The sequence below is a fragment of the Thamnophis elegans genome, chromosome 5 (genome assembly GCF_009769535.1).
Source record: "Thamnophis elegans isolate rThaEle1 chromosome 5, rThaEle1.pri, whole genome shotgun sequence".
NCBI lineage: Eukaryota > Metazoa > Chordata > Lepidosauria > Squamata > Colubridae > Thamnophis > Thamnophis elegans.
Window position 1 is genome coordinate 38,764,617 of NC_045545.1, and position 26,954 is coordinate 38,791,570.

The 26,954-nt window shown below is 42.5% G+C and overlaps 1 protein-coding gene across 7 annotated transcripts in view; it reads right to left on the reverse strand.

The window, feature by feature from the left end:
* Nucleotides 1–19,947, reverse strand: part of LOC116509090 (vitamin D3 hydroxylase-associated protein-like) — a 41,468-nt gene extending 21,521 nt beyond the window's left edge. Inside the window, exons 1-4 of one of the 7 annotated variants that reach the window (XM_032218041.1) lie at nucleotides 19,780–19,938; nucleotides 8,968–9,066; nucleotides 1,489–1,567; nucleotides 211–476 (exon numbers count right to left, since the gene is read on the reverse strand). In XM_032218041.1, coding sequence (XP_032073932.1) covers nucleotides 211–441 — 231 coding nt within the window. In that variant the 5' untranslated portion in view covers nucleotides 442–476; nucleotides 1,489–1,567; nucleotides 8,968–9,066; nucleotides 19,780–19,938. The other 6 variants (XM_032218038.1, XM_032218042.1, XM_032218039.1 and 3 more) reach the window with 6 other exon arrangements.
* Nucleotides 19,948–26,954: the final 7,007 nt, after the last annotated feature.

A 26,954-nucleotide genomic window follows, 5' to 3' on the forward strand; every position in this document is an offset into this window, starting at 1 on the left:
ATTCCTCCTGTAAACTCTTGTAAACTTCCTGAAATCTGCAGGAAAAAATATATCTTATCTAAATACATTTAAATACACATGTACACAAACATTATATATAATAAGTAACTGTAATAAGTACTTATGCAAGTAGAAATAATACAAGTTATAAATACTTATACAAGTATTTTTACATGTACTTATACTATACAAGAAATAGGAAATATGTACCTGGCTTTTAAATGTTTGCACTGATTTTTCCATTTCTATCAAGCCGTGATCCCTTTGCCTTCTTGTTTCTTCTATTTGTTTTTTAATCCTTTTCCGGCCTAACCATTTCAGTATCAAATAACCTGCAGTTGAACCACAGATCAGAACCACAGCAGTATGAAGATGGATTTTATCCCGAGGCCAGGATGGCTCCAACCATTCTTGGAGTGTAGTGGAAGCTTCGTGCAGCATTCTGGAACCAAATCTATGGACAATTTTTGAATACTCTGAAATGCAGAGGAAAGCTCATATAAAGTCTGAGTCCATTACAACAAGATATATAGCATTGGCTTCTTCAAGTCCTAACATGTTATAAGTAATGTCCTGTTCGTGTTTGATTATCACATCCCCGTCCTTGAAACATGCTAAAGTATTTCAGGAGAATGCAAAGCATCTCTCCACTTAGTTGAGAAGATGCCTCTGGACAAAAGGTGTCCCTTTGCTGCATATATGTAATTTTGAGCTTAACCTGGAGCTAACACAATCTCTGTGAATAACAATAATTAACAAGAATACCAAGAACAATATGGGTGAACTTTGGTCAGGAACGCATAGATGTTCAAAAGTAGCCACAAAGAACTTAATAGTCTTCAGATAGCATGACAGGATAAGAAGTATCAATGTGGATAAACATAGACAAAAAAGCTTCTGTTAAGATAATGATGATTTAATAGCTCACCAGCTGCTGTAAGGCTGTAAACTGAGATGATGAAATGAGAATAAGTCAACAGGGTTACTGGCACTTTAAAAAGCTGTCTATATAAGAGAGGCCCTGTGAGAGGCCCTGTGAGAGGCCCTGTGAGGGTACACACACACACACGCATGTGCACGCACCTTGTAGATAAATCACTGTTTTGAAAGACAAAACTTCTGTGTACTGTATTTTGTTCCTGGGTTGTCTTAAATAGTACTCACACTGTGCACTCTCTGACAGCTTCAGAGAAGGAAGATGCTAATGGCTGAAGGGAAAGGACCAGAAATTTAATCTAAAACTGATATATATGAACCAACTGCTTATTTGGGGGGAGTCAAAAGAAAGACCCTCAAAGATGACCTTACCTAACCCTGATATGAAAAGATAGTTAGAGCTTTTTGATAAACATCAATGTTTATGGAGACCGTCAGATTTCTCAGATAACATTCTGTGAACCCTGAGCAAAACATGCTTGGCTACTGGTATCATCACTTCTAAGAAGATTAAAAAATTGTCAAACATGTCATACTAAGGAAGTTGCTTACCTGGATGTTATCAGTCACAGCTTTCTGCCCCCTGTTTTCACTGAGTTTGTGAGCTCATCTCTTATTTTGCATTGATCACCTTAAAAGATCAGAATAGATTGTATGGTTACAGAGTAGTTAGAGATAAACATGCTCAGGAGTCTGAATTAGGTCAAGAGTTTTGTCATAGTATGCGATAAAAATCATAAGATGACTTCAACTAATATCTGAACTTCAAAAACTCACTTCAGATTTGAATTCCAAAGACAAATTCCTTGTGTGTCCAATCACACTTGGCCAATAAAGAATTCTATTCTATTCTATTCTATTCTATTCTATTCTATTCTATTCTATTCTATTCTATTCTATTCTACTCTACTCTACTCTACTCTACTCTACTCTACTCTACTCTACTCTACTCTACTCTATTCTATTTCTAAATAAGCCATATCACTGAGAGAACACATCTATGCAAATCATCATGTTGAGCTTCTAATCCCACAGTTTACTTGTCAGGCGTGCAGTTATATTCCTTTTAGGATTTTTGGCCTGCCACACTCTCTTATTATTTTCCTATGCTGTTTCATTAGTGTAGTAATTGGGAGTGGGAATAGAAAGGAATAGAATTGTGGAATCTGTTGTTGTCATTCCTTTCTAGAAGCCAAGGTCATCTTTTGTCTCTGCACCTCTGCACCTGACCAGAACCAGCTGGGTGGAGATGCCAGCGTGACCAAAGAAAATTGGACCATGTGATGGATTTTTGGGTGTGGGGATAAGATCATGAACTTTCAATTGGATGGAATCCCAGGAAGTTTTCAGATTTGGGATTCCACAGTTCATTGCCAACATGTCTGTCTTATTAAATTGGAACTTTAAGGATAGCTCTGCCTTGGACTCTGATTTAATTCTGCATGATATTTGGAACTTTTACAGTATTGATTGGAATTATACATAAAATTCCAAACACAGCCACACCGCAGACCTTCTCATTCTTTGTTAAATAATAACTAGTGTGGGATTTAACTTTTTCAAAAATTTGAATAAATAAGTTAGATAGGCAAGCATGTGTTTTTCGTTTTACTACATATCTAAATGTCTGTTTTTTGTGAAACATCCCTGTAATTTTTTTCTTTGCTCGGTTTCCATAAATTCATGATATTAAAAAAATAGCAGTTGATCAATAAGGGTTTGGATTACTATTATTTTAGAAAAGTCAATAAATTACATGCTGAAGGCTTTTGGCTCCTCATCTCTAGCACATTCCTGTATGTGAAAAAACTAGCATTCCTAATCCTGGGGAAAGTAAGTTCATACACATTTAGGCTTAATTATGAGTATCTTCATCCCCAAGCCAACCTTTTACTCTTGCTTTTTGTTCAATATCAAAAGCATTGTTTTCCATATCAGTGATTTCCATAATATAGTCAGTATATACTGTAAAAGTATAGGTGATCATATATTCTAATGCTGTTTGATCCCTAAATAATATTTCATAAGAAATGTTCTACTGTCCTCTTCTGGTGGAAAACCTGAAAAGCAGTCAAAATAGTAAATACAGCATAATGATCATGTAGTACAGAAGCCCAGAATAACGTTTTAAGTTTTCTTCAGTGTTGCATTCATGAGTTCAGTTCAGAAACCTAGTGGGTTATTTGAAATATGTAGTTGTCTATGAATTTTTAATGAATCACAAACTGTGCCATAATATTTGAAACAAAGGCACAGCCCTTATTTCTGATCAATGCTTAGACAATCCTAAATCTACAAAAGACTTCCTGATATAATTTCTGCAGCAATATATCATTTGGTGATACATTCCAACAAACCAGAAAATCCATTGACTATACCCCAAAATAACTGATATCTTCAGATGTTTGTCCATATGATCCAAATATACCACAGTTCATGGTCCCATTAACCTATTGCTTGTAAATATGGAGAATATGGTATTATTCCAAGTGCTGCAATGTCAGCCCCACTAGATAGACCAGGCCAGGAAATCAACTCTACAGGAATACTAAAATTGTTTCACTTCTCATCCAAGAAGCTTCTTCAGCTTCAGCTTTCAGAGCTGAAGAAACTTCTTGGATGACAAGTGAAACATCTTCAAAGAAAAGTCAGAAAGTCCGGTTGTCTCTTGAAGAACCACCTTTGGGTATCTTGACCTGACTGATGACCTGGGTGACTGAGGATCTTCATAGATACTTTTACTGAGATTGGCTATAGTAACAGAATCTTGTAAGTTTGATTGTGCTGTGTTTCCTCCCCTTATTACTCCAGGTTGTCTATTAGAGTCACTTCTGAATATAATCTCATTACTCTGAACTTAAACAGTATTTTGTTCTTTTTGTCTAAGCAAATGTTATCACATGTTTTCATCAAGGTTATTTTTATTATTCTTCGCGTGCAAACAAAAGATGCAATTTTGCACTTTTCACCTTCTCCAAGAGGTTTCTTCTCTCTTTTCCAAAAAGCCAGATTAGCATAGTGGTTAAGATATCAGGCTGGAAACTGGCAGACCATGAGGTATTCTTAAGGAACCCAAGGCCAGCTGGGGGACCCTGGACCAGTCACTCACATTCAGCCTTAGAAACAAGGCAATGCCAAACAACATATGAAACGTTGCCAAGAAAATTGCAGGGATTTGACTTCTGATGACTTCTTGTACCACACTGACTCAAAGACATCAAATCAAAGATAATAATAATAAAACCAAACCCACTATTCTCCAAATTTGTTCCTTAAACTGTCTAAGCCCACCTCAAGAATTTCCAGAATTCCTGGATACACTTCATTTACAACACTTAAGAAACCTCTCTAATGCGGGTGTAAAAGGCTTGCTTTCCAAAATAAGTTGTTGTATCTGAGTAAGTGTAAACCCAGTTAATATAATGGTGATTTCTGCCAGATTGAATCTTAAACACTTCTCTGAACAAGAGCAAGATATTTACATATAGTTGAATGCACAGTTTTCAAAGAAAATTATTGGGGCTGTGGCCATATGTCTCTATAAAGCCCCAAAGTCTATCAAATTTCCTCTTGTTGTCACGGTCCCTCATCTTTGAACAGGGACAAAAGCCTTAAGAAATGTAGTGAACTCACCATGACTTAAATACATTCCAACAATAGTTTGCATACTTTGTAGGTTTGCTCTAAAAGTTGACCCTAAATGTGTCTTTCTTTTCAACAATCTTTGAGCATCTGCAGAGGTGATTTCTATGTTGGGGTGAACAGTTATCTTTTCTTGCAATGAAATGGCCTAGTGAAAGGTTATATATTCAACTCTTCTTTCTAATGGTTTGTGTGAAAGAAAAATCAGGAATTTGAGTATTAATAAATGTTTTAGCCTGGAGCTCTTACACATACGTACTTCTAGGCTGCATAAATAGAGGGATAGAATCAAGATCCCATAAAGTGTTAATACCATTTTATAATGCCTTGGTAAGGCCGCACTTGGAATACTGCATTCAATTTTGGCTGCCACAATGTAAAAAAGATGTGGAGACTCTTGAAAGAGTGCAGAGAAGAGCAACAAAGATGAGGCTAAACATATGAACATTGTAGGAACTGGGTATGTCTAGTTTAATGAAAAGAAGGATTAGCGGAGACATGATAGCAGTGTCCCAATATCTCAGGGATTGCCACAAAGAAGAGAAAGTCAAGCTATTCTTCAAAGCACTTGAGGATAGAACAGGAAGCAATGGGTGGAAACTAATCAAGGAGAGAAGCAATTTAAAACTAAGGAGAAATTTTCTGACAGTTAGAACAATTAATCAGTGGAACAACTTGCTTCCAGAAGTTGTGAATGCTCCAACACTGGAAGTTTTTAAGATGATATTGGATAACCATTTTTCTGAAGTGATATAGGGCTTCCTGCCTAAGCAGGGGGTTGGACTAGAAGACCTCCAAGGTCCATTCCAACTCTATAGTCAGAGAATAAATTGTAGTAGCAAATATTTACCTAGGAGGAAGCAGTTTCGTCATTGTACTAAACTGTTAGAGTTAGATGTAAGAGGAAATGGGCTCAGCCATTGGAGCACGGGGAACGTTTTGTAGTTACATAGTGCAAAGCTGACTCACTTATATTTGTTTTTGGGGTTTTCTCTGTAATCAGTCAAATATTACTTTCTTATTGTTCAATTATAAATGCAGCCTATTTCTTTGTATCAGGGCCTTGCCCATGGGATTTGACTAAACATGTTCATATGTGCAAGAAACTTTGTCATTAAGCAATATGATCATAAAGTGAAAACTCACTTGACTGACAACTTATGACATCTGTTCTTCTTGCAGTCATTAGGCAAATGACCCACAGTCATTAAACACCAGATAATTTGAATATGACTTGCAATTACCTGCTGGATTCCCATTGACTTTTTTTGTGGGAAGCTGGCAATGAAGGTTGCAAATGATGATCACATGACTATGGGATGCTGCAACTATTGTAAATATGTGCCAGTTGTCAAGCACCCAAATTGCTATCACTGAGCACAGAAACACAGCAATGGCTACAACTCGGGGGGGGGGGTGTCTCCTTTTTAAATGCCATTGTAACTTTGAAAAATAGTTGAACAAGTAGTCAATAAGATCTTTCCTGTATCATCTAGTTTGGCCTGTAAAACACAATTTTATTTCCTAACCTTTAAACTGACAACATAATAAAGTATTTTTCACCAAATCCTATTTTTCTTTTAGGGTCAGAAAGAAAGATGTTCTAATCTCTTCTAATAGAATTGAGATTTCAGATATAAAATTAATTTAAGAAACTTAAGCAGGCAAGTTTCCTTAAAGTTGCATATGTATCCTACCTAACTCTAAAACAACAACCTCAATCTCTTTATACTTCAACTGATTTAATATCAGCCCTAATGCTAACTGACCCAAGGGGTTTGTTTATATCTCCAAATTTGGCTACAACTGGTCTAATTCAAGCTTCTGTTTTAGCCTTTCTGATAGCCTTTACATACACCTATTTGATGTGCCAGGTTTATTTTGTACTACTCAAGGTAGCATGCAGAATGCTCCTGTCAAGTTTCCCAGAAGAACAACCCTGAGGGATGGGTTGGTCTCAGTGACATGCGGTGAGGTTTATGGCTGGTGAGGCACTGACATACCCCCTTCCCTCTCTCACTCACTCTCTCTCAAACAAACACACACACACAAAAGTTGGATTAGATATCTTTTCCAATGGCTTGAAGGCAGCTCCTCCACCATCCCCCCCCATTCCCCTGCTGCCTTCCCCAAACACCTCCCCCATTGCAAATGCAGCCTGCTGTCTGGGTGGGAAATGCCTGGAATGGAATAAAGCCCACACACTCACCTCCTGCTGGCAGGAGAGGGGAGAGGAGAGGCAGAGAAGCCGGAGGGGAGCCAATCTGAGCCCTCCAAAAGAAAGAGGCTGGGGGAAAGTGTGTGTACTACAGCATGTCTCTTTGCCTGGCTTCCTGCCTCCTCCTGTGGTCTCCTCAGTGTTCGCTTGTGCTCTACCTCCTCAAGTGTAGTTTGATTGCAGGCAGAGCCACATTGACTTTTCAAACTTGTAATCAGTGAAGCTGGGCTGGATTTTTATATAGTTTTATCCAGCTGTTTGTGTGAGAGAAAGAAATGGATCGGGGCTTGGGGAGGAAGTCATTACACTTGGGGAGGGAGAGCACCAGCAAGGAGACCACAGGAGGAGGCAGGAAGCCAGGCAAAGAGCCATGCTGTAGCACACACACTTTCCCCCAGCCCTGGAAGGATCCACTATGTAAAAATCCAGCCCAGCTTCACTGATTACAGGTTTGAAAAGGCAACGTGGCTCTGCCTGCAATTAAACTACACTTGGGGAGGGAGAGCACAAGCGAGCCAGGGTTCTTCCCTCCAGCTTTTGCCCAAAGCCCTGCACCAGGAGGATGACGTTTGAATCTCCCCTCCCTCCGACCCACACATACCTTTTCCAGAGGACTTAAAACTCTGCTCTTGCCTCGGGTCCTCTGAAGAAGCCCCACCCAAATGAGCACCCTCTACTATGAGGCAGGAGAACTGTGTGCCTCATCTAGTCTGAATTTTTAGGTGTTTTATGATCGCACAGCACAGGAAACATGTTTCACCCATAGCGATCATAAAACTCCTAAAAAGTCTGACTAAGTGAGGCATGCAGTTCTCCTTCCTCATAGTAGAGGGTGCTTTTTAGAGGCTTTTTTAAACAGTTAAGCAGAGTCATCCACGGTGAGGCAGCAACTAGCTCAGCTTTTTCCTTTTACATTTTTTTTCTTTTCATGAGAGCGGTGAGGCTGTGCCTCACTTGCCTCACCTGACTGCAGGTCACTGGTTGGGCTACAAGATGGTGTGCAGAGTCGTAAAACCAGATTTCAAACAAGTCAAAAGAATTGTGACCTTTGCTACATGTTTGAAGAACAGTATTCCTGTAAGTCAAGGTTGGATCTGCCAAGTACCTGGCAATTTATAGCCAGAAATTAATTTTTTTTCAAAGGCTGAAACAAATGTTACTAACTTAGCTTGCGAACACAGGAGGCAGATTGCCCCCTTAGTACTAAAAACTGTAACTAAGCATCCTCAGATCTAAGGGTATGCAGCTTACCTTAAAAAAAAATCACTGAAGACTTTCCCAACCTTGACAACTTTCAAATGCGTTAAAATATTCATGACTGGGAGAGACATGGGAACAAAGTCAGCCAATGAATTGGCACAGCAAAAGGCCAGCCAATGGGAGCTTAAACAGATCTGAATCTGTGCAGAGAATTGAAACAGAAACTTAAGAAGAAAGCAATCTGCTACTCTAAGAAGTAAAATAGCAGTCTGTCTGGGCTTGTCTGCTGAAATGAAGCTAACTGCTTGTGTTTGCCTGTAACTCTCCTGCCTTATGTTTCCTTGGGAGAACCACCTGATGGTATTATACACTTATTCATCTATTCTTATGTATATAAAGAAGTTAATGACTCCTGCTGCATCAGTTATCTGTCTGTGCTTCTGGATTTGAATTTATGCAACAAACTCTGACAAAATGTTTGACTTCAACTCTCAGACTGAGAAACACTGGCTTAGTGTATTAAGTGGCTTAGCTAACTTGTAATATAAAATGATCACAAAGTTCTTAGAAGAAACTCTCCAAAACTCTTACATCCAGCTACATTCTAAGAAGGAGGCCAAAGGATCTTGCTGGCAGTTCCAACACCAAGAGAGGCAGAAAGGAGGTGGGGAGCAAAAATGATGATTTTAAACTTTTCAAAAATAAGTTTGTTAGATTTTCTACTAATAATGTTCTTCTGCAAACAATAAAAGTTTTTCTTGTAGTCCTATATTCTAACACATATTTCAGCAATGAAACATGAAAACTGTATCAAAAACAAAAACAATACCTTTCACTTCCCCATCCTCATATTCTCCAAGTATCAATTATTTTCTTCTCTGGAGCTGCAAGGTTACTTTTCAAGATATCCTGTATCTAAACTGCTGATTTTCCCATGGTCCCAAATCACTCAGTGCACTGTAATTAATTACCAATTCAACAAAGATATGCTAGTTGCGAGCCTGCACCCTGGAGACGCCGCTGACTGTGCAAAGTGGTGCTCGATGATCCGAAAAGCAGACCCTGCGCACCTGCAGGAATATGAGGAAGAGGAAGAACAAGAAGAACAAGAAAAACAAGAACAAGAAGATAATTGCAGTGAAATACTGCACCTCTTAAGTTCAAAACTCGTAATGTCCACATTTCTTCTTTGTTCAGGTTCCTCAATGTCACTGGGAACTTTCCAACAGATTCCAGAAGGTTTCAAGGTCATTTCACCTTCTGGTGTTTAGTTTCTGTTCAACCCTTCATTCTCTAATCCTTCTCATTCCACCCTTTAGGATATCTGATCTTTGTCAAAAATAGATTCTACGTAAGAGAATATTGACACGGTCTGCAAATTCAACCAAGTCAAGGACAGGGTTTCAACAACTGCAGTCTCTTCTGCAACCCCTCAGCTCAGACACAGAAACATTTGATCCTGTGAGGACCAGGCTGTGTTTCTCAACTTTGGCAGCTTTGAGTTGTTGGCTGGGGATTTCTGGAAGTTGAAGTCCACCTATCTTAAAGTTGACAGGTTTAAGAAACTCTGCTCTAATGCCTTCTTCCTAGCAAGCACTGATTCTTTGGATAGCCTGTTGTGCAAGGCAACCAAGCCACCCTCATTTGTGTTATCAGTATCAGGACGGCAATAACAATCACTACAGACAGTAACAAGGCAGACATTCAGTCTAGGAAACCAAACACAGTCCAGGAATTACATTAGAAGACATTTTGTGTGCAAGATTGAGGAATGCAGCAAATGTCCGCTAAAGAATCTGTCAGGTAATGACGATTTAATAGCTGCCAGCTGATGTAAGGTTATAATTTGAAAGCTGATGCAATGAGGATGATTCAGCAATATGTGGTATCACCTCTTTAAGACTCTGGTGGGGTCTACACAAGGCATTTCTCCTTTAAAAGGTGTCTATATATAAGTGGCCATTAGAGGATGTTTCTCTCTCTCAGCGCGTATTCAGTTAACTGTAGTGAATGGTAAGGGAATTTATCTCCTGAATGTATATGCCTGTATATAGTTGTATATAAACCACTATTAATTGTCTTAAGGCTCTGTGTGCTGTGTTATTGCTACTGGGTTTATCACATAATATTAGTCACACTGCCAAAATTCTGACAGAATCAGTTGTTGAAACTACATTTTTCGGGCTGGGAAAGGTGTGCTTGCTCTTTAGAGAAAAGATTATCTTTTCTAAAAATGTTTTCGTTGAAATGCACTTCTTCCCTGTGCAAAGTGGTGATCATCTAGCTCCATTTTGTTGCACATGATGTTCTGCACCATTTATACCCATTGTAGAATAAGGAATCTTTTTTAATGCAAAACCAGAGCAAAGTCAGTGAACAGCATCTAACAATAGCTGGAGGCTGCTGATCGTGGCCTCAGTACAAGACCACCAAATATGGTAGAATGTGCCATCCCTTCTTCCACATTTCCAACACAGTGGAGATAACCCAGGAAACATTTTGGCTAACCTCGTTGGGGGGAAGTGCCATCTATAAACCATCTTGTATATGTTTTCTTTAAAAGCTGTAGATATTGTAAGTTTAATAGTCTTACTCCATAGATCCCACCATTTGCCCATTTCAATCTCATAGCCAAAGTTTCTCTCCCATGTTATTAGAAGGCTTTTGTCCATCTCTTCTTTAGCATCTTGACAGGTCAAAAATTGATAAATCTTCGATAACATTTTCTTATCTCCGCCAAACAAAATCTTATCTAGCCCCTGAGGGTTTGGGTAGATCCCAAACCGTACCTTATTGCTTTTAAACCTATTTCTAATCTGTAAATATTCCCACCATTCCAGATTCCTGCCTTGCTGCTCTAATTCCATCTTTGTTTTCATGTTGCCATCTTCTGTCATAATGTCTTTATATGTTATGTTTCTTGTCCAATTAAATACACTGGGATGTGTTAAGGCCTCTAACAGTGCCAACCAGCATGGAACCCTATGATAGTATTTTTTCCTCATCTTTTCCCAGACCCCCATCAAAATCTTCCGAATATAATGTCCCATGAAGTACCTATGAGGGGTATCTCTTTCTTGCCAGAGGGAGGCATGCCATCCCTGGGGGAGGTCATGTCCCTCTATAGCCAATAGGCGCCTTCTACTCAACGTCACCCAATCCTTCACCCATGTCATAATTGCTGCATTATAATATGTTTCCCAGTTGGGTACTCCGAAGCCTCCCAGTTCTTTACGTTTTTGCAACATTTGGGCTTTGATTCGTGCTTTCTTGCCTTGCCATATAAATTGAGCCGCTATTGTCTCCAAGGATTTTTTTAAAAAATTGTCCAATTTAGTTGGTGCCGTTTGAAACAAAAACAAAAATTTTGGTAGTATATGTTTCTTAACTGTCGCCATTCTGCCCATCAAAGACAGTTGTTTACCACTCCAATTAGTCATATCCTTAGATACCTGTTATAGTAATTTCATATAATTATCTACCTTGATAGAGGAACATCTCTCAATGAGCCAAATTCCCAAGTATTGTATTTTATGGGCCATGTTAATCCCTAACAGGCTTTGTACTTCCCTTTTCTGATTCAAAGTCATATTCTTAATTAACAGTTTTGTCTTCTCTTTATTTATACGTAACCTCGCTATCATACCATACTCCTCTATTTTATGTAAAAGTTGTATCCCAGAAGCCATAGGATCCTCCAGAATAAAAACAAGGTCGTTGACAAAGGCCTGGACCTTAAATTCCTGAGCTTTAGCTTGTAACCCTTTAATTTGTATATCACTCCTCACTATTCTAAGAAGGGGTTCTAATGTAAGGATAAACAGTAGAGGGGATAATGGGCATCCTTGTCTTGTGCCTTTACCAATCTCAATATCACTCGCCTCTTCTCAATTTACCAATAATGTCACAGTTTGTCGTACATAAATTGCCCGAACTGCATTTAAGAAGTTTTCTCCAAACTTCATATTTTCTAATTGTGACAACATAAACTTCCAATTTACCTGATCAAAAGCCTTTTGTGCATCGAGAAACATAAAGGCCACTTGTTTATCCAGCCGGGCTTCATAATATTCTAAGGCATCCAAAATAATTCTAACATTATCTTTCAAATGCCTTGACGGCAGGAAGCCGTTCTGATCAGGGTGTATAAATTTACTAAGGAAGAATTTAAGACTATCTGCCAGTATAGCTGCAAAGATTTTATAATCCACATTCAAAAGTGAAATGGGCCTATAGTTTTTAATTTGGGTATGGTCAGCTCCAGCTTTAGGCAAAAGGGTTATATAGGCCTCAGCCCACGAATTCGGTGCAATAGAATCCATCAAGACAGCATTAAATATTACTATCATCTCTTGTCCTAAGATTTCCAAAAACGTTTTATAGATTTCAACTGGCAAACCATTCATGCCAGGAGTTTTGTTGTTTTCCATTTTTTTGACTGCCTTTTCTAATTCATCTATTGTTATCTTTTGGTTTAGTACCCCTTTCGCTTCATTTGAGATCTTAGGTAGATTTGCATTATCTAAAAATTCCTTAATTTGGTCTTCAGAAATTTCTTCTCTGCTATATAATTGCTGAAAAAAACCTTGAATAATTTCCTGTTTCTCCCCCTTGGTTTCTACTAATTCCCCTTTACTATTCTGCAGTTGAGCTATACGTCTACTCTCTCTTTCTTTCCGAAGTCTATAAGAGAGCCAATGACCCGGTTTGTTAGCATGCTCAAAAAAGTTTTGCTTAATCCCCCTAAGTTTCCGAGCAACATCCTCCTGGTCTAGAAGAGATATCCTGTGCTTAATTCTAGCCATTTCTTCTTTTTTCTTATCATCTAGTGCAGTGGTCCCCAACCCCCGGTCCGCGGACCGGTGCCGGGCCGTGGAGTACCTGGCACCGGGCCGCGCAGCGGCCGGGGGCCATGATCGCTGCAGCGGCCGGGGGCCATATTTGCAACTTTGTAGTCCTCATGAACGCGCCCTTTCTCTGCCCCCCCCCGCCGCCCCAGATGTGCGGGGCTGGGGGGGCGAGGGGAGGCCCGATCTCCCCCCCCCGCCCTCTTGCTCTGCTCACCCCGTGAGGGAAGGGGCGGCGGCGGCGGCCTCGGCCTCGGCCCGAACTTGGGATGCTGCTGGCGGAGGCTGCCTGGGAGACGAAACTTTGTCCGCGGACTCACCCGGCCCGCCTGCCCCGTGGAATGACGAGGGGGGGGCAGGAGGGGGCGGCGGCGCTGCATTTTCCTCCCAAGGAGAAACTAAGGTTGCGGGGGGGAGGGGCGCAGCGCGGCCGTTTCGGGGGAACTTGGGGAGCTTTGCCGTTCCGAGAGGCGCTTCGCACGCAGCCCCACCCAGGTGGGAGATGTTTTCCTCCGCCGAGGCGGGGAGGGGGGGCTTTACGTAAGACTCGCGGCGCAGCTCTGCCCCCCCTCCTGGAGTGTCACCTGCCTCCCGCCCCTCCCCTCCGCCGCAGCGCTTTTTGTGTCAGGCCGGCGGGGCTCTCGGGGGCCCTTCGGCCGCAGCCCGCCTTCTCCCCCTCTTCCCTTCATGGAGCGCGGCGCGGAGGCCCACCCCCTCGGAAGCAGCCGGCCTCCGCCGCGCCAGCCGCCCGCCCGCCCGAAGTAGGACACAGGGCCATCTTTTTCCCCCGCCGAACTGCAGCGAGGAAAAAGGGCTGCCCGAGCGAGCGGATCGCGGGGTCGGTTCCCCCTCCCTTCCCCCGACGGCCAAGGAGGAGGAGGCGGGGCGGCCTCGTGGGCTGTCGGCCTTGGCGTGAAGGAAGCCCCCCCCCCCCTGCGGAACGCACGCCCAGGATGGCCGCCTTCCCACCCGCCGGTCCGGAAGGCCGAGGGAGGCTCGTCTGACTGGTCCGCGGCGATAAAAAGGTTGGGGACCACTGATCTAGTGGGTTCTGTTGCAAGGCTTTTTCCACCACCTCCAATTTGGCTACCCATTTTGCCCTCTCTTCTATTTTTTTCCTCTGTGTGCCTATTGTATATTTAATAGCTAGGCCTCTCACATAAGCCTTGGCCGTATCCCAAAGTATTTGTGGGGTTATTCCCTTCCTATTTTCTTAAAAAAAAACCACCTCATTTCCCTTTTAAACATTTGTTGAAATTCTTGTTCTTTCACTATCTCTGTATTCATCATCCACCTTCTCTTCCTCCCCTGCCTTACTCCTTTCCACACCAATAAGAGTGGATTATGATCGGTCCAGGTATTAACCTCAATTGCTGCTTCCTTAATCAGATCCCCAATTTCTGGTGTCAACCAAGCCATGTTGATCCTAGAACAGGATTGATGTCTATGTGAAAAGAAGGTAAATTGTTGTTTCTGTGGGTGGAGTTCACGCCATACATCCTTTAATTCATATTCCTCCCTCATGTCTTCAAAGGTTTTGGGGAGAGCTCTCCTCTTTTCTCTTAATTTCCCCCCCCCCTTTTGGATGTTTCCTGGGTTATAGTCCATTGTCCTATCTGCCACAGCGTTATAATCACCCACCACACATATGTGGTCATAGCCTAACTCTGCAATTTTTTGATGCAACTTTCTAAAAAAGGTACTTTGATTGTCGTTCGGTGCGTATATGACCACCAGCAAAATTTTATATCGACCAAATTTCAATTCAACCATTAAAAGTCTCCCCTCCCCATCAGTATACACCAATTTAGAATCGATATGATCTTTAACATACAGCACAATGCCCCTTTTCTTTTCATCTGCTAAACTTGTATGCATTATATCCAGCCGGGAGTAATACAACACATTTTGCTGGTGGTTCACTATATGTACTTCTTGCAGGCATGTCAGATCACAATTCTTTTTCTGTAAAGCATTCAGTATTTTATTTCTCTTTCTTAGTGAATTCAAACCATTTATGTTTAAAGAAATTAAGCGGAGTTCATCCACCATGTTTATTTGTGTAGGGCTTTGGATTTTGTTGTTCTGCCTCGTCTGCGGTCTCTCATCTCTGTTTTGATTCTCATTTCCCCCTTTCTCGTCTCCCGGGACACTATTCTTTCGCTCCTCTCCTCGGCTGTTGTTATCCAATTCTCCATCGTTACTCTGAGTTCCCCTCTTCAACTGACTTTCCATAAAGTCTTGTGCATCTTGCAATGATTCAATCCGAAACCTCTGGCCTTGCCAGAGGAAGGGCAACCCTTCTGGGAAAAGCCACCTATACATCACCTGAGGTTTCCTCAGTTGTGTTGTTAGATCTTGATATTTCTGCCTCCTTTCCCTCACTCTTCTTGGTATCTGTTTTAGTACTGTCACCATCTCCCCCGCGTATATGGTATTCTGGTCACGTGCCTTCTGGTAAATTTCTTCTCTCAGAGATCTTTTACTAAACCTCACGTGCACTTCACGTGGCAGTTTCTGTCTCCTAGTATAGGAAGTATAGACCCTATACACGTCATCAATATCACTCTGTATCAACAACTTATCTTTCTGGGCGATCCCTGCAATCATCTCAACCATGATTTCCTTCAGTTCCTCCCCTCTTTCCTCTGGAATATTTTGAAATCTGAGAAAGAAGGCTGACCTTTCTAATTCCAACATAGCAATCTCATCTTCCAACCTTCTATTGATATGAAGCTGCCTCATCTCCCACCTCGCCATGTTCCCTTCACTTTCCTTCATTTTTACTCCTAAATCAGGCAAGAGTACACCAACAGAATTAGGAAAATTTTGAAATCTAAATTGAATGGTGGAAATACAATCAAGGCCATAAATACCTGGGCAATACCAGTTATAAGATACACAGCTGGTATAGTTAACTGGACACAAGCTGATTTGGACATTTTGGACCGAAAAACCAGGAAACTAATGACAATGCACTACAGTTTACATCCACGTGGTGATACTGATAGACTGTACCTGCCCCAAAAATCAGGTGACAGAGACACTTATTACAAGTGAAGCAAACAGTTGAAGAAGAAAAACATGCACTGGCTGATTATTTAAAAGAAAGTCAAGAACATCTATTAATCGAAGTAAAGAACAAAAATCTACTGAAGGCCCAACAGACAAAACAAGAATATAGAAAAGATGGGATAAAATCAAGAATGGAGAGTTGGCAGAACAAAGCACTGCATGGCCAATTTCTGGAAAAAATAAAATATAAAGTGGACAGTGAACAAACTTGGTTATGGTTAACAACAGGTACATTAAAGAAAGAAACAGAGTCACTAATCCTGGCTGAGCAAGAACAAGCTATCCGCACAAATGCCATTAAGGCCAAAATCGAAAAATCCTCTGATGATGCCAAATGCACACTTTGCAAAGAAGCTGATGAAACTGTTGATCACATACTCAGCTGCTGTAAAAAAATTGCGCAGACTGATTATAAATTGCAGCACAATTCAGTAGCACAAATTATCCATTGGAATTTGTGCAAAAATTATAATATTAAAACAGCAACAAACTGGTGGGAACATCAGCCTGAAAAAGTCACCGAAAATCAGATGGTCAAGATCTTGTGGGATTTCCATATACAAACGGACAAAATACTGGCGCATAATACACCAGACATCACACTGGTTGAGAAAAATAAGGTAACAATCATAGACATCGCAATGCCAAGTGATAGCAGGGTCGCCGAGAAGGAACATGAAAAAATCGCAAAATACCAGGACTTAAAAATTGAAATTCAATGACTATGGCACAAACCAGCAGTGGTGATTCCAGTGGTAATTGGCACACTGGGTGCTATTCCAAAAGCACTGGAATTACATTTAAAACAGTTAAAAATTGACAAAATCACCATCAGTCAAATGCAAAAAGCCGCACTGCTTGGATCTGCACGCATATTACGAAAATACGTTACGACGTCCTAGGCCCCTGGGTGGGGCCCGACTAGTAACCAATGCCAAATCCGGCGAAACAACTGGCCTCTGTGATACAATTCTGTTGTTGTGAATAATAATAATAATAATAATCTCGATCATTCAGATCATTTGTTTAAAATAATATTCTCGTCATAATGCCAAGGGAGAAAAGGGCATGGAAATTAGACTTTTCTTCTCTCCAACTCTCTATATATGGATTACCTCTACTTTTTCTACTTCTTTGGTATAATTCACCTATTTTTAGTGGTCATTCAACTAGTAATCTGGTCTTTAAGATGTTCTTTGTTGTGATTGTAGAATGATAATAAGGAATACAAGCATAGCATAAGCAAAATTCTCTGACAGTTTATATCTTGTCTTAGAATGTCTAATCTTCTGTATTTATTTAAAAAGGCCACCCATCTTACACCAAACTCTGGGTGGCTTCCAACCAACAGTTAAAACAGTATCATTGTGCAATTAATATAGACATATAACTATTAAAACTACAACTAGTAAAAACCTGGCACCTTAATTTTTTATTTAAATTAATATTTGTTTGGGTGTGCACAATAATTATTCATATTTTTCAGGTTTCTTTTCAAGTAAACATAACTTTTTATCCCTTTAGTGTTTGGTCATTCACTCATCCTACAGTACAGGACTAGTCTCTCAACTGTAAGAAGCATGCAGAAAATACATTAACATTGCTACATAACCTGCATTATAAAAGCTAACCAACCGTACTAAGTTTCCAAACCTAGACAAATCTGACCAGATTTAGCACCTGTTGAGATCAACCTAAAAAGAATAACCGAATTCTCTTCTAAACCCAAGAAAAAAGCCACCCACATTCGATATCCCATGCTGTGTTAGTACCCAACTATTTCAACCCTTGCCTTCTCAGATCCTCAAAATGCTACTCCAATTTTCAAAATGTAGTTCAGACCTATGGTAGAAGCTCACACGATGATAACATTTTTCCTCACACATAACACAGGGAAGAACAAAAACCACACATTTCAGTTATCGTTTATAAACCTAAACACTAGCAAGATTCTTAGATACATCTTTCTTTTTTGAGGTTACCTTTCAGTAGAAGAGTTCAGCTAAGAATACAGAATGCATTACATTTGCTGGCTAACATAACTGTTGGCTGGAGCCAATCAAACTTAACAATTTGACTACACCCAGTTCTTCAAAAGGAGTCTATTGCATCAAACTTTACAAGATTATAACTACCAGTTTGTCAGGCCTGCATTTATATTCCTTTTAGAATTTTGGCCTGCCACACTTTCTCTTATTTCATTATGCTGTTTCTTTAAGTATAGTCAATGGGAGGGGGAAATAGACAGGAGTGAGATTATGGAATGTATTGTTTTCATTTTTTACTAGAAGCCAAGGACATCCTTTGTCTCCGGACTTTCACACCTGGCCAGAAGAAGCTGGGCATGGATGCCAGTGTGGAAGAAGAAGATTGGACGATGTGATGGATTGTGGGTGTGGGGACAAGATCATGAACTTTTAATTGGGTGGAATTCTGATGTCATTGCCAGTATTGGGATTAACACAGATGTGCCTAAGATGTCTGTCTTATTAAATTGGAACAAAAAGGATAGTTTTGCCTTGGACTCTGATTTAATTCTGCATGATACTTGGAATGCTGACACAGTTATTTATTGTGCTATCAGTATCAACACAAGTCCATGCATGTGCAAGTTCGGTTCTCTGTGGCTGCTCCGGCCCTCTGGAACGAACTCCCCGTGGAGATTCGGACCCTCACCTCCCTCCAGGCTTTCCGTAAAGCCGTTAAAACCTGGCTGTGCCGGCAGACCTGGGGTTGATGAGTTCCCTTCCCCCCCCTCGAATTGTGTGACTGTTGATTGTTTTTTTAAATTCTCTTTGTATCTTGTTTGTTGTATTACCTTCTTGTTTTACCCCCCCCCCTTGGGTTTGTTAGCCGCCCTGAGTCCCTCTGGGAATAGGGAGGCATATAAATGCAATAAACCTTCAAACCTTCACGCAGGCACTACATGCTGTGCACATGTGAGCAATTTGCCTTTTGCCATAAAAACAGGTATAGAGCGGGCCAAAAGAGCCACCATACCGGTTCGCTCTCAGCTGCTCTGGGCCACTACCAGTTTGGCTGAACCAGGCTGAACGGGCGGCAACCTACCTCTGAAGGCAAGCCTGGGCAAAGCCTGCTTTGTCCAGTCTGGGCAGAAATCAAAAGAATACTAAGCGAGAAATGAAAGGCTTAACTGGAAAATGAGCTTTAGGATTGAAGATAGTTCAGTGATTTCACAGACTAGTCGCTGCAAATTATAATTTTAACTGTTAGCCAGCAGAAAACATAGTTGCCTGCAAACTAGGAAAACCTGATAGTCTTAACAAGCCAATCATGGTATCCCAGTGTTTCTCAACCTTGGCAATTTTCAGATGTGTGGACTTTGATTCCCAGAATTTCTCAGCTCTGAGAAGCACTGCTGAGGTTGAGAAATACTGTGGTAGCCCATCAGAACTGGGGCTTCTACTAGAACTGGGGCTTCTACTAGAAGGACCTGAAATGCTGGAGATTCTCTACAGAACCCTAAAGAGTTAAGGCAAGTGAAGTCAGAGAGCAGCGGTTTTGAAACAACGTTGGGGGTGCGCATTTACAATGGGCTAGGAATGGGAGGAAGATTAGGTCATCTCTTCTGCTCAAGAAACAGGGAGTTGCCCATAGTGACAATGGCCCAGGCAGAATGTATGAATCTGTGCTAAGGCTAAAGTTGGGTTAAACATTTATGGGAAAGTCTTTTATAGATGCCTGGTTCAAGCACTTATCATGGGATGTAGCTACAGGCATGGCCGCCAAACCCATTTGTTTGTACCAAAAATCTGTTAAGGACAAACATAAGGTGGTTCTTTTATTGTCCCCTGTCCCCTTTTGTTTGTACTAAGTAGGGAAGAATAATTATGCACTTACTTTTTTTATGCTCCTTTTCTCCATTTCCCTTTAGCATGCCTTTCTCTTGTGTGCAACCCTTCTCTTGTGTGCATTAGGAAATCAACCTTGATCCTTAATGACCACTATCTAGTTGGGAAATGTTGCGCTATTTCACAATGTCAGAAAAATATTGGAAGTTGAGAAAAATATTTTTAGACGTGGGCTTTCCCAGTATTAAGGCCGTGCTGGTGAAGGAATACTGAAATGAAAATGAATTAGCATACTCCACAAAAGCTGATTGTCTCTTCTTTCAAAGCAACTGTGTTTAATTTCAAGTGGCAGGGAGGGTATTTAAGAGAAACAATTGGGAAGTGGGGAAGGGGGACACTTCACACCATTAGGCTTTTTAGTTTCAAAACCCTCAGAAGCAGTTTGGCAGTGATCCACATTTGCAATGTATTATTGAAAAAGAGAAAAATTACTGGTCAGTGACTGGTGGCCTCATCTCCTGCAACAAGAAGAATCTCCATTCAGGTGAAAGAAAGAAAAGTATTTTCTTTAAATGTTAAATGTTTTAACATTTGGGAGTCAAGCAGCATGCAAATGTAATGAATTAGTACTTATTATTATTACATGCTTTAACTTAATAAAATGTTTAATAAACTTCCTCATATTCATACATTTCTTAGTGAGTTGTTAAAGCGAAATAATATGGTCTGCGTATTCCATGATCATCATAAAGCCAAATTGCACTTCCCAAAATGTGTTTATTGTCACTGCTGATCCTCTATCAATCACAATCCAGGCATACTTAAACGAACCTCCTATATTATTTTTGCTTTCAGTCTTACTATCAGTAGTAGAAAACAATAATGGCACTCTTCCGATTGTCAGGCATGTGTGTGTCTTTATACACACATTAAACAAGTTGTGGCATATACATTTATTAAATAAATTAAACAAGTTGAACAGCCATAAAGGATTAGAGTAAACAAACTACATCTATAAGCATATATAGAGTTATTGTCAGCTTCTGCTTTGCTGTTGCTTCAGCTGCCATTGAAACGGGGATGGAGGGCATATTATTTGGGTGGGGTTACTTATTGTGCTGGAGGAAGATTCTGGAGATCTTTGGATGGACGTACTACGCATGTGTGGATGTTTCCCGCCTGGGTTAACGGCACCGACATTCCATCTTCGTGATGTCTTTTGAAGTTATCTCACACCTGACACTTGAAGGACTTATGATTGGACTAGGCCTATGATGCCAGGGGGGAGTGGAATGGGCTATTCTATATATCAACTGCTTTCGCGCCTAATTAACTAGACTTTGCTTCGCAACCGCTCTTTAGCCATTTTTAATTAGTAAAAGTACATTTGATTTTCTACAAATGAAATCTCGTGGTCTTCTTTCCTAATTATTAAATGGAGAGGTGCTGACAAGTAGCAAAGTCTCAAACCCACCTTTCCAGGAGATCAACATCTACCGTGGAGGGTGCAAATGTCTTCTTCACCAGCCAGAGAAGAAAAGGAGGCAGAAATCCCCGCTGAGGAAGAACGTCCTCCCCCTGAACTCTCGCTTCATGAAGATTTGTGTCAACTGCTGATATCAAGCCCGGCTGATCCACCTCCCCCCAGATGGTCTACCTCGGTAGGACAAAGAGAGGAGGGGGCCAGCTGGGATGCGGGGGTTACCAGAAGAAGACCCCAACAAAGACCGCTGGAGGCGGGAGCCGAAAGGAGACCCCAGGAGAGAGATCTACCTGATTACTGGGGACAAAGGTACTTTGGGAAAATAGGTGGGGAAGATGGAGAGGTCAGGAGGGGCTGGGGCTGAGAAAACCCACGCGCTGATTCACACACCCCCCTCGCACTGACTCACCCCCTGCAGCTGGGGCTTTTGCCGGAGTAGTGGGCCCACCTCCCAGGAGACGCAGGATGGCTAAGATTCCACCCTTGCCTGTGAGATATGATGGAAGTCCTGCAAAGCTGGGGTCTTTTATCATGCAGATCTTTAATTACATGGAAATCTACAGCCCAGATTTTGAATCAGACACTATGAGGATAAGAATGATTTTATTATCTTTGGATGGCGAAGCGTCTGACTGGAGTGCTGGTTTACATCAGACAGCCTCCCCCCTCCTGAGGAATTTTAACAGGTTTATGGAGGCCTTCAAAAGGCGCTTTGATGACCCCCTCACTGAAAAAAAAAGCAAGTTGAAATTTATTACCCTCGAACAAGATGACAGACTGGTGGCCCAGTATATTCAAGAGTTCCAGCGCCTGTCTCAGTACATGAGAGGGTGGAGTGAGGAGGCCCTTTTGGACAAATTTGCTTTGGGCCTAGATGAAGATATCTATCAGCAATGTGTCAATCGGAATCTCCCCAGATGCTTAACTATTTGGTTTGAGCATGCTGCTGACATTGAGCTGGATTTGGCCAGGCTCCATTGCGCTAAAGAGGAGAGATGCAAAAGAAAGCAGCAGGCTGCGAAAACAACACCCCCCCCTAGCCGGAAAGCCACTTTCAGAGGGAAGGGTGAGGGGAGATCCAGACCAATAACGTGTTTCCGTTGCGGAAAATTAGGCCATCGCGCCCCAGACTGCCATGCTAAATTACCATCAACCTCCCAACCCCCACCCAAGCGGGAGGAGAAATCTGGCAAGCCCTCGGACAAGAGGAAGAAGGAAGCTGCTTTCGTTGTGGATTCCACACCCCCACGCTTCAGCCAAGCCTTGGAGGGGGAAGCAGACACCTCCCCCACCTCTTCTGACGATTCAGATGATGACACATCGCCTCGCTGGGTGAGTTCAACCAAGGGCCCCATGCTAATCCCTATAGAGTTAAAAGTGCTACCCGATGGGAACCCTGAGTCCCTACACGCCTTGCTTGACTCAGGGTGCTCCCGGTCAATGATCAACCCTGCTATGGTGGAGAAATTGGGCCTCAGATTACGTACTTTAAAAACCCCCATTAACTTTTGCCAAATAGATGGGTCCATTGCGGGGGGGGGACCCGCTCATTTCTTTACTGAGCCCTTAGAAATGAAAATGGGCTCCCACACTGAACTCATCTCCTTCATTGTAGCCCCAGGGATGGACAGGCCTCTCATTTTGGGCCTACCCTGGCTTCGGAAATGGAACCCTCGCATAAATTGGAGGGAAGGCTGGTTACGCATTCGTACAGCTCAGCCCCCGGAAGGGGAGGGCGTTCCCCATAAACCTGTTAATTGCGATCCCGAGGTGGCCGCCAGAGGGCAGGAGAGGATTGAGGGAGAGGAAAAAATTCCTAAAGTGTATTGGGACTTGAAGGAAGTTTTCAGTGAGAAGTCTTCTGACAAGCTTCCGCCCCACAGGCCTACTGATTGCTCCATTGACATTCTACCTGGGGTTAAGTTACCAAAACCCCAAATATATTCCATGTCACCCAGGGAGATGGAGGAAATGCGTAATTTCATAGATAAAAACTTGAGCCGTGGCTTCATTGAACCTGCTCGCCCCAAAGTTGCTGCCCCTGTGCTTTTCCGTGAGAAGAAGGATGGTTCTCTCAGATTATGTGTTAATTTTAAAAACTTGAACGGAATATCTGCTCAGAATGTATACCCGCTTCCATTAATGAAGGACATGTTGGCCCAATTGGGAAGGGCCGCATTTTTACTAAATTGGACCTCAGAGAGGCTTACTATAGGGTACGCATCAAGGAGGGAGATGAGTGGAAGACTGCTTTCAACTGCCCTCTTGGATGCTTCCAGTTCCGAGTCATGCCTTTTGGCCTGCAGGGGGCCCCTGCTGTCTTCATGCAATTAATCAATGAGATCTTGCATGACCACCTCTACAAAGGAGTTATCGTATATTTGGACGATATCCTTATCTATGCTCGCTCCTATGAAGAACACGTCGCTCTTGTGCGCACTGTTTTGAAAAAACTCAGAGCTGCTGATCTTTATGCCAAATTATCCAAGTGTGAGTTTCACCAAACCAAGATTGACTACCTTGGGTATCGCATCTCTCCAGCCGGCATTGAAATGGACCCTGAAAAGGTGAGGGCGGTCACTGAGTGGGACGCGCCTAGAACGCGTCGACAATTGCAAAAATTCTTGGGATTTGCTAATTTCTACCGTCAGTTTATTCCTTCCTTTGCAAAAATTGCGCTCCCTATAACTAACTTGCTGAAATCCAAAGGCGGTCCTAAACCTAAGCCAAGCAAACCTCTTGACTGGACCATGGACTGTCAGGCGGCTTTCGAAAAGCTGAAACGCCTTTTTGCTGCGGAACCAGTGTTGAAGCATCCCGACATGGACAAGCCTTTCGTCGTCCAAGCTGATGCCAGCGACGTCGCTGTTGGGGCCATTTTGTTGCAATCCAATGACCAAGGTAACTTGCAACCTTGCGCCTACACCTCCCGCAAACTCACAGACACCGAAAGACGTTGGGCGGTTTGGGAGAAAGAGGCTTTCGCTGTACGTTGGGCCCTGACCACTTGGCGACATTTTCTGGAAGGCACTAGGCACCCTTTCGAGGTGTGGACTGACCATAAGAATCTGGAAGCTTTGAGAACACCGCGCCGACTCTCCCCCAAGCAAATGCGGTGGGCCCAACATTTCAACCGTTTCAATTTCACACTCAAGTACATCCCCGGTGGGAAGAACTTCATGGCAGACGCTTTGTCCCGCCTCCCACAATACAACTGCTCTAAACTGAGCATCGTGCAACCTGTGGTTCCTACTTCCAGCCTGGCGGCTCATGTGATTACTCGCAAGCAGGCACGTGCGAAACTTGACGTGCCTCAAGATTTTCTTTCTGCCCTCAAACTCGCCCTCCCCCAGGATGACTGGTTCCGGGAACATCAGGATGAGTGCACTATGAGGGACGACTTGCCATGGATCGGCGCCAAATTGTATGTCCCCACATCTCTTCGCCCAGTTGTCCTCCAACGGGCTCACGACTCCAAGTTGGCAGGTCACTTCGGTTTTGTAAAGACTTTGCATTTAGTGAAAAGACAATTTTGGTGGCCATCTTTGAAAAAGGACATTGAACTTTATGTTGCAAGTTGCCCCGTTTGTGCGACCGCGAAACGCCCCCCTGGGAAACCACAGGGATTGCTCCAGTCCGTTGCCCGACCTGTTGCCCCTTGGAAGGAGATCTCTATGGACTTTATTGTTGAACTCCCCGAGAGCCAGGGGCACACCGTCATTTGGGTCGTTACTGATTTGTTTTCGAAGCAAGTTCATTTTGTGCCCTGCCACAAGATTCCTTCTGCTAAAGCCCTAGCTAAGCTCTTCATTTCCCACATTTACCGCTTACATGGGGTGCCTGATCGCATCATCTCCGATAGGGGTGTCCAGTTCACCTCAATGTTTTGGAAGGAGTTTCTCAACCGTATTGGCTCCGCCCAGGGCCTTAGCTCCGCCTACCATCCTCAGACTAATGGCGCTTGCGAGAGGACTAATTCTGTCCTTGAACAGTATTTACGTTGTTTCATCAATTATCAACAAGATCACTGGGTGGACTTATTGCCGCATGCTGAAGTGGCCTACAACAATTCTGTCCATTCCAGCACTGGGTTCACGCCTTTCCGGGTGGTGTATGGTCAAGATTTTGTTCCTATTCCTGAACTGCCTCGTGACCAGCCGCAGGTTCCATCTGTCGCTGACTGGAGCGAACGTCTCAGCCGCATTTGGCCTCTGACCCTAGCAACTCTGGATGCGGCACATCGTGCCCATAAGAAACAGGCAGACAAGAAGCGGACACAGCTTTATAAATATCGGGAAGGTGACATGGTTTATTTATCCACTAAGTTCCTTCACACCTCGCAAAAGTCCAAAAAGTTAGGGCCGAAATACGTGGGTCCGTTCCCCATTGTGAAGGTCATCAACCCTGTCTCTGTCCGTTTGCAACTGCCCAAGCACCTAAATCGCGTTCATCCGGTTTTCCACATTAACCTGATTAAGCCTGTTCGTGTTTCCCATTTACGTCCGCCTGATCTCCCTCCGCCTGCCCCTTTGCTCATTGATGGTGAACGGCACTTTGAAGTTCGTCAAATTCTTGATTCCCGCAAGAGGCGTAATCGCATCCAATACTTGGTCGCTTGGAAGCATTTCCCTCCCTCTCATACCGAGTGGGTTGACAAGTCCCATGTTCGTGCCCCCCGACTACTTCGGAGGTTTTATGAGGCGTATCCTGATAAACCTTAATTTCTCTCTTACCCTTCCCTGTTTCTCTTTGTGTTTTGTTGTTCGTCTGTTTGTTTGTGTTTTTTTTCCTAGGCCTGACAGCCTTTTTCCGGGGGACGGCCGGATGTCAGCTTCTGCTTTGCTGTTGCTTCAGCTGCCATTGAAACGGGGAGGGAGGGCATATTATTTGGGTGGGGTTACTTATTGTGCTGGAGGAAGATTCTGGAGATCTTTGGATGGACGTACTACGCATGTGTGGATGTTTCCCGCCTGGGTTAACGGCACAGACATTCCATCTTCGTGATGTCTTTTGAAGTTATCTCACACCTGACACTTGAAGGACTTATGATTGGACTAGGCCTATGATGCCAGGGGGGAGTGGAATGGGCTATTCTATATATCAACTGCTTTCGCGCCTAATTAACCAGACTTTGCTTCGCAACCGCTCTTTAGCCATTTTTAATTAGTAAAAGTACATTTGATTTTCTACAAATGAAATCTCGTGGTCTTCTTTCCTAATTATTAAATGGAGAGGTGCTGACAGTTATGCTTGCAACCTTACCTTTAAAAAAAACCATTTTCACAGCATTTATGATTTGCTTTTCACCATATTTCTCTTGAATGCTAATTCTAGTACTATTTGTTCAGTGGTGGGCTGCAAATTTTTAACAACTGGTTCTCTGCCCTAATGACTGGCTGGGTGGCCGTGGCTGGGTGGCAGTGGCCAGGGGATAGCACTCAGACTCCTGCTGCACTCTGCCAGTCAAAATGGGGCACGGGGGTTAATTACAAAATTACAAAATGTGCGCTTTGCTTTGGGACATCCAGATTCAGCAAGCAAGTGGTGTGAACTGCACAGAAAATACATTTTTGTTTGGTTATGAAGAAGTATCCTCAAAGTCAGATATACACTCAGTGTAGACTGGCTTTTAGCTACAAACAGCAAACAGCAAATTTTGAAGCTCTAGGTAAAGAGGATTCATTTTAGGATGAATAACCACAGTTTGCATGTTGGAGGTTCCTAAAGAAATACTGGGAAAC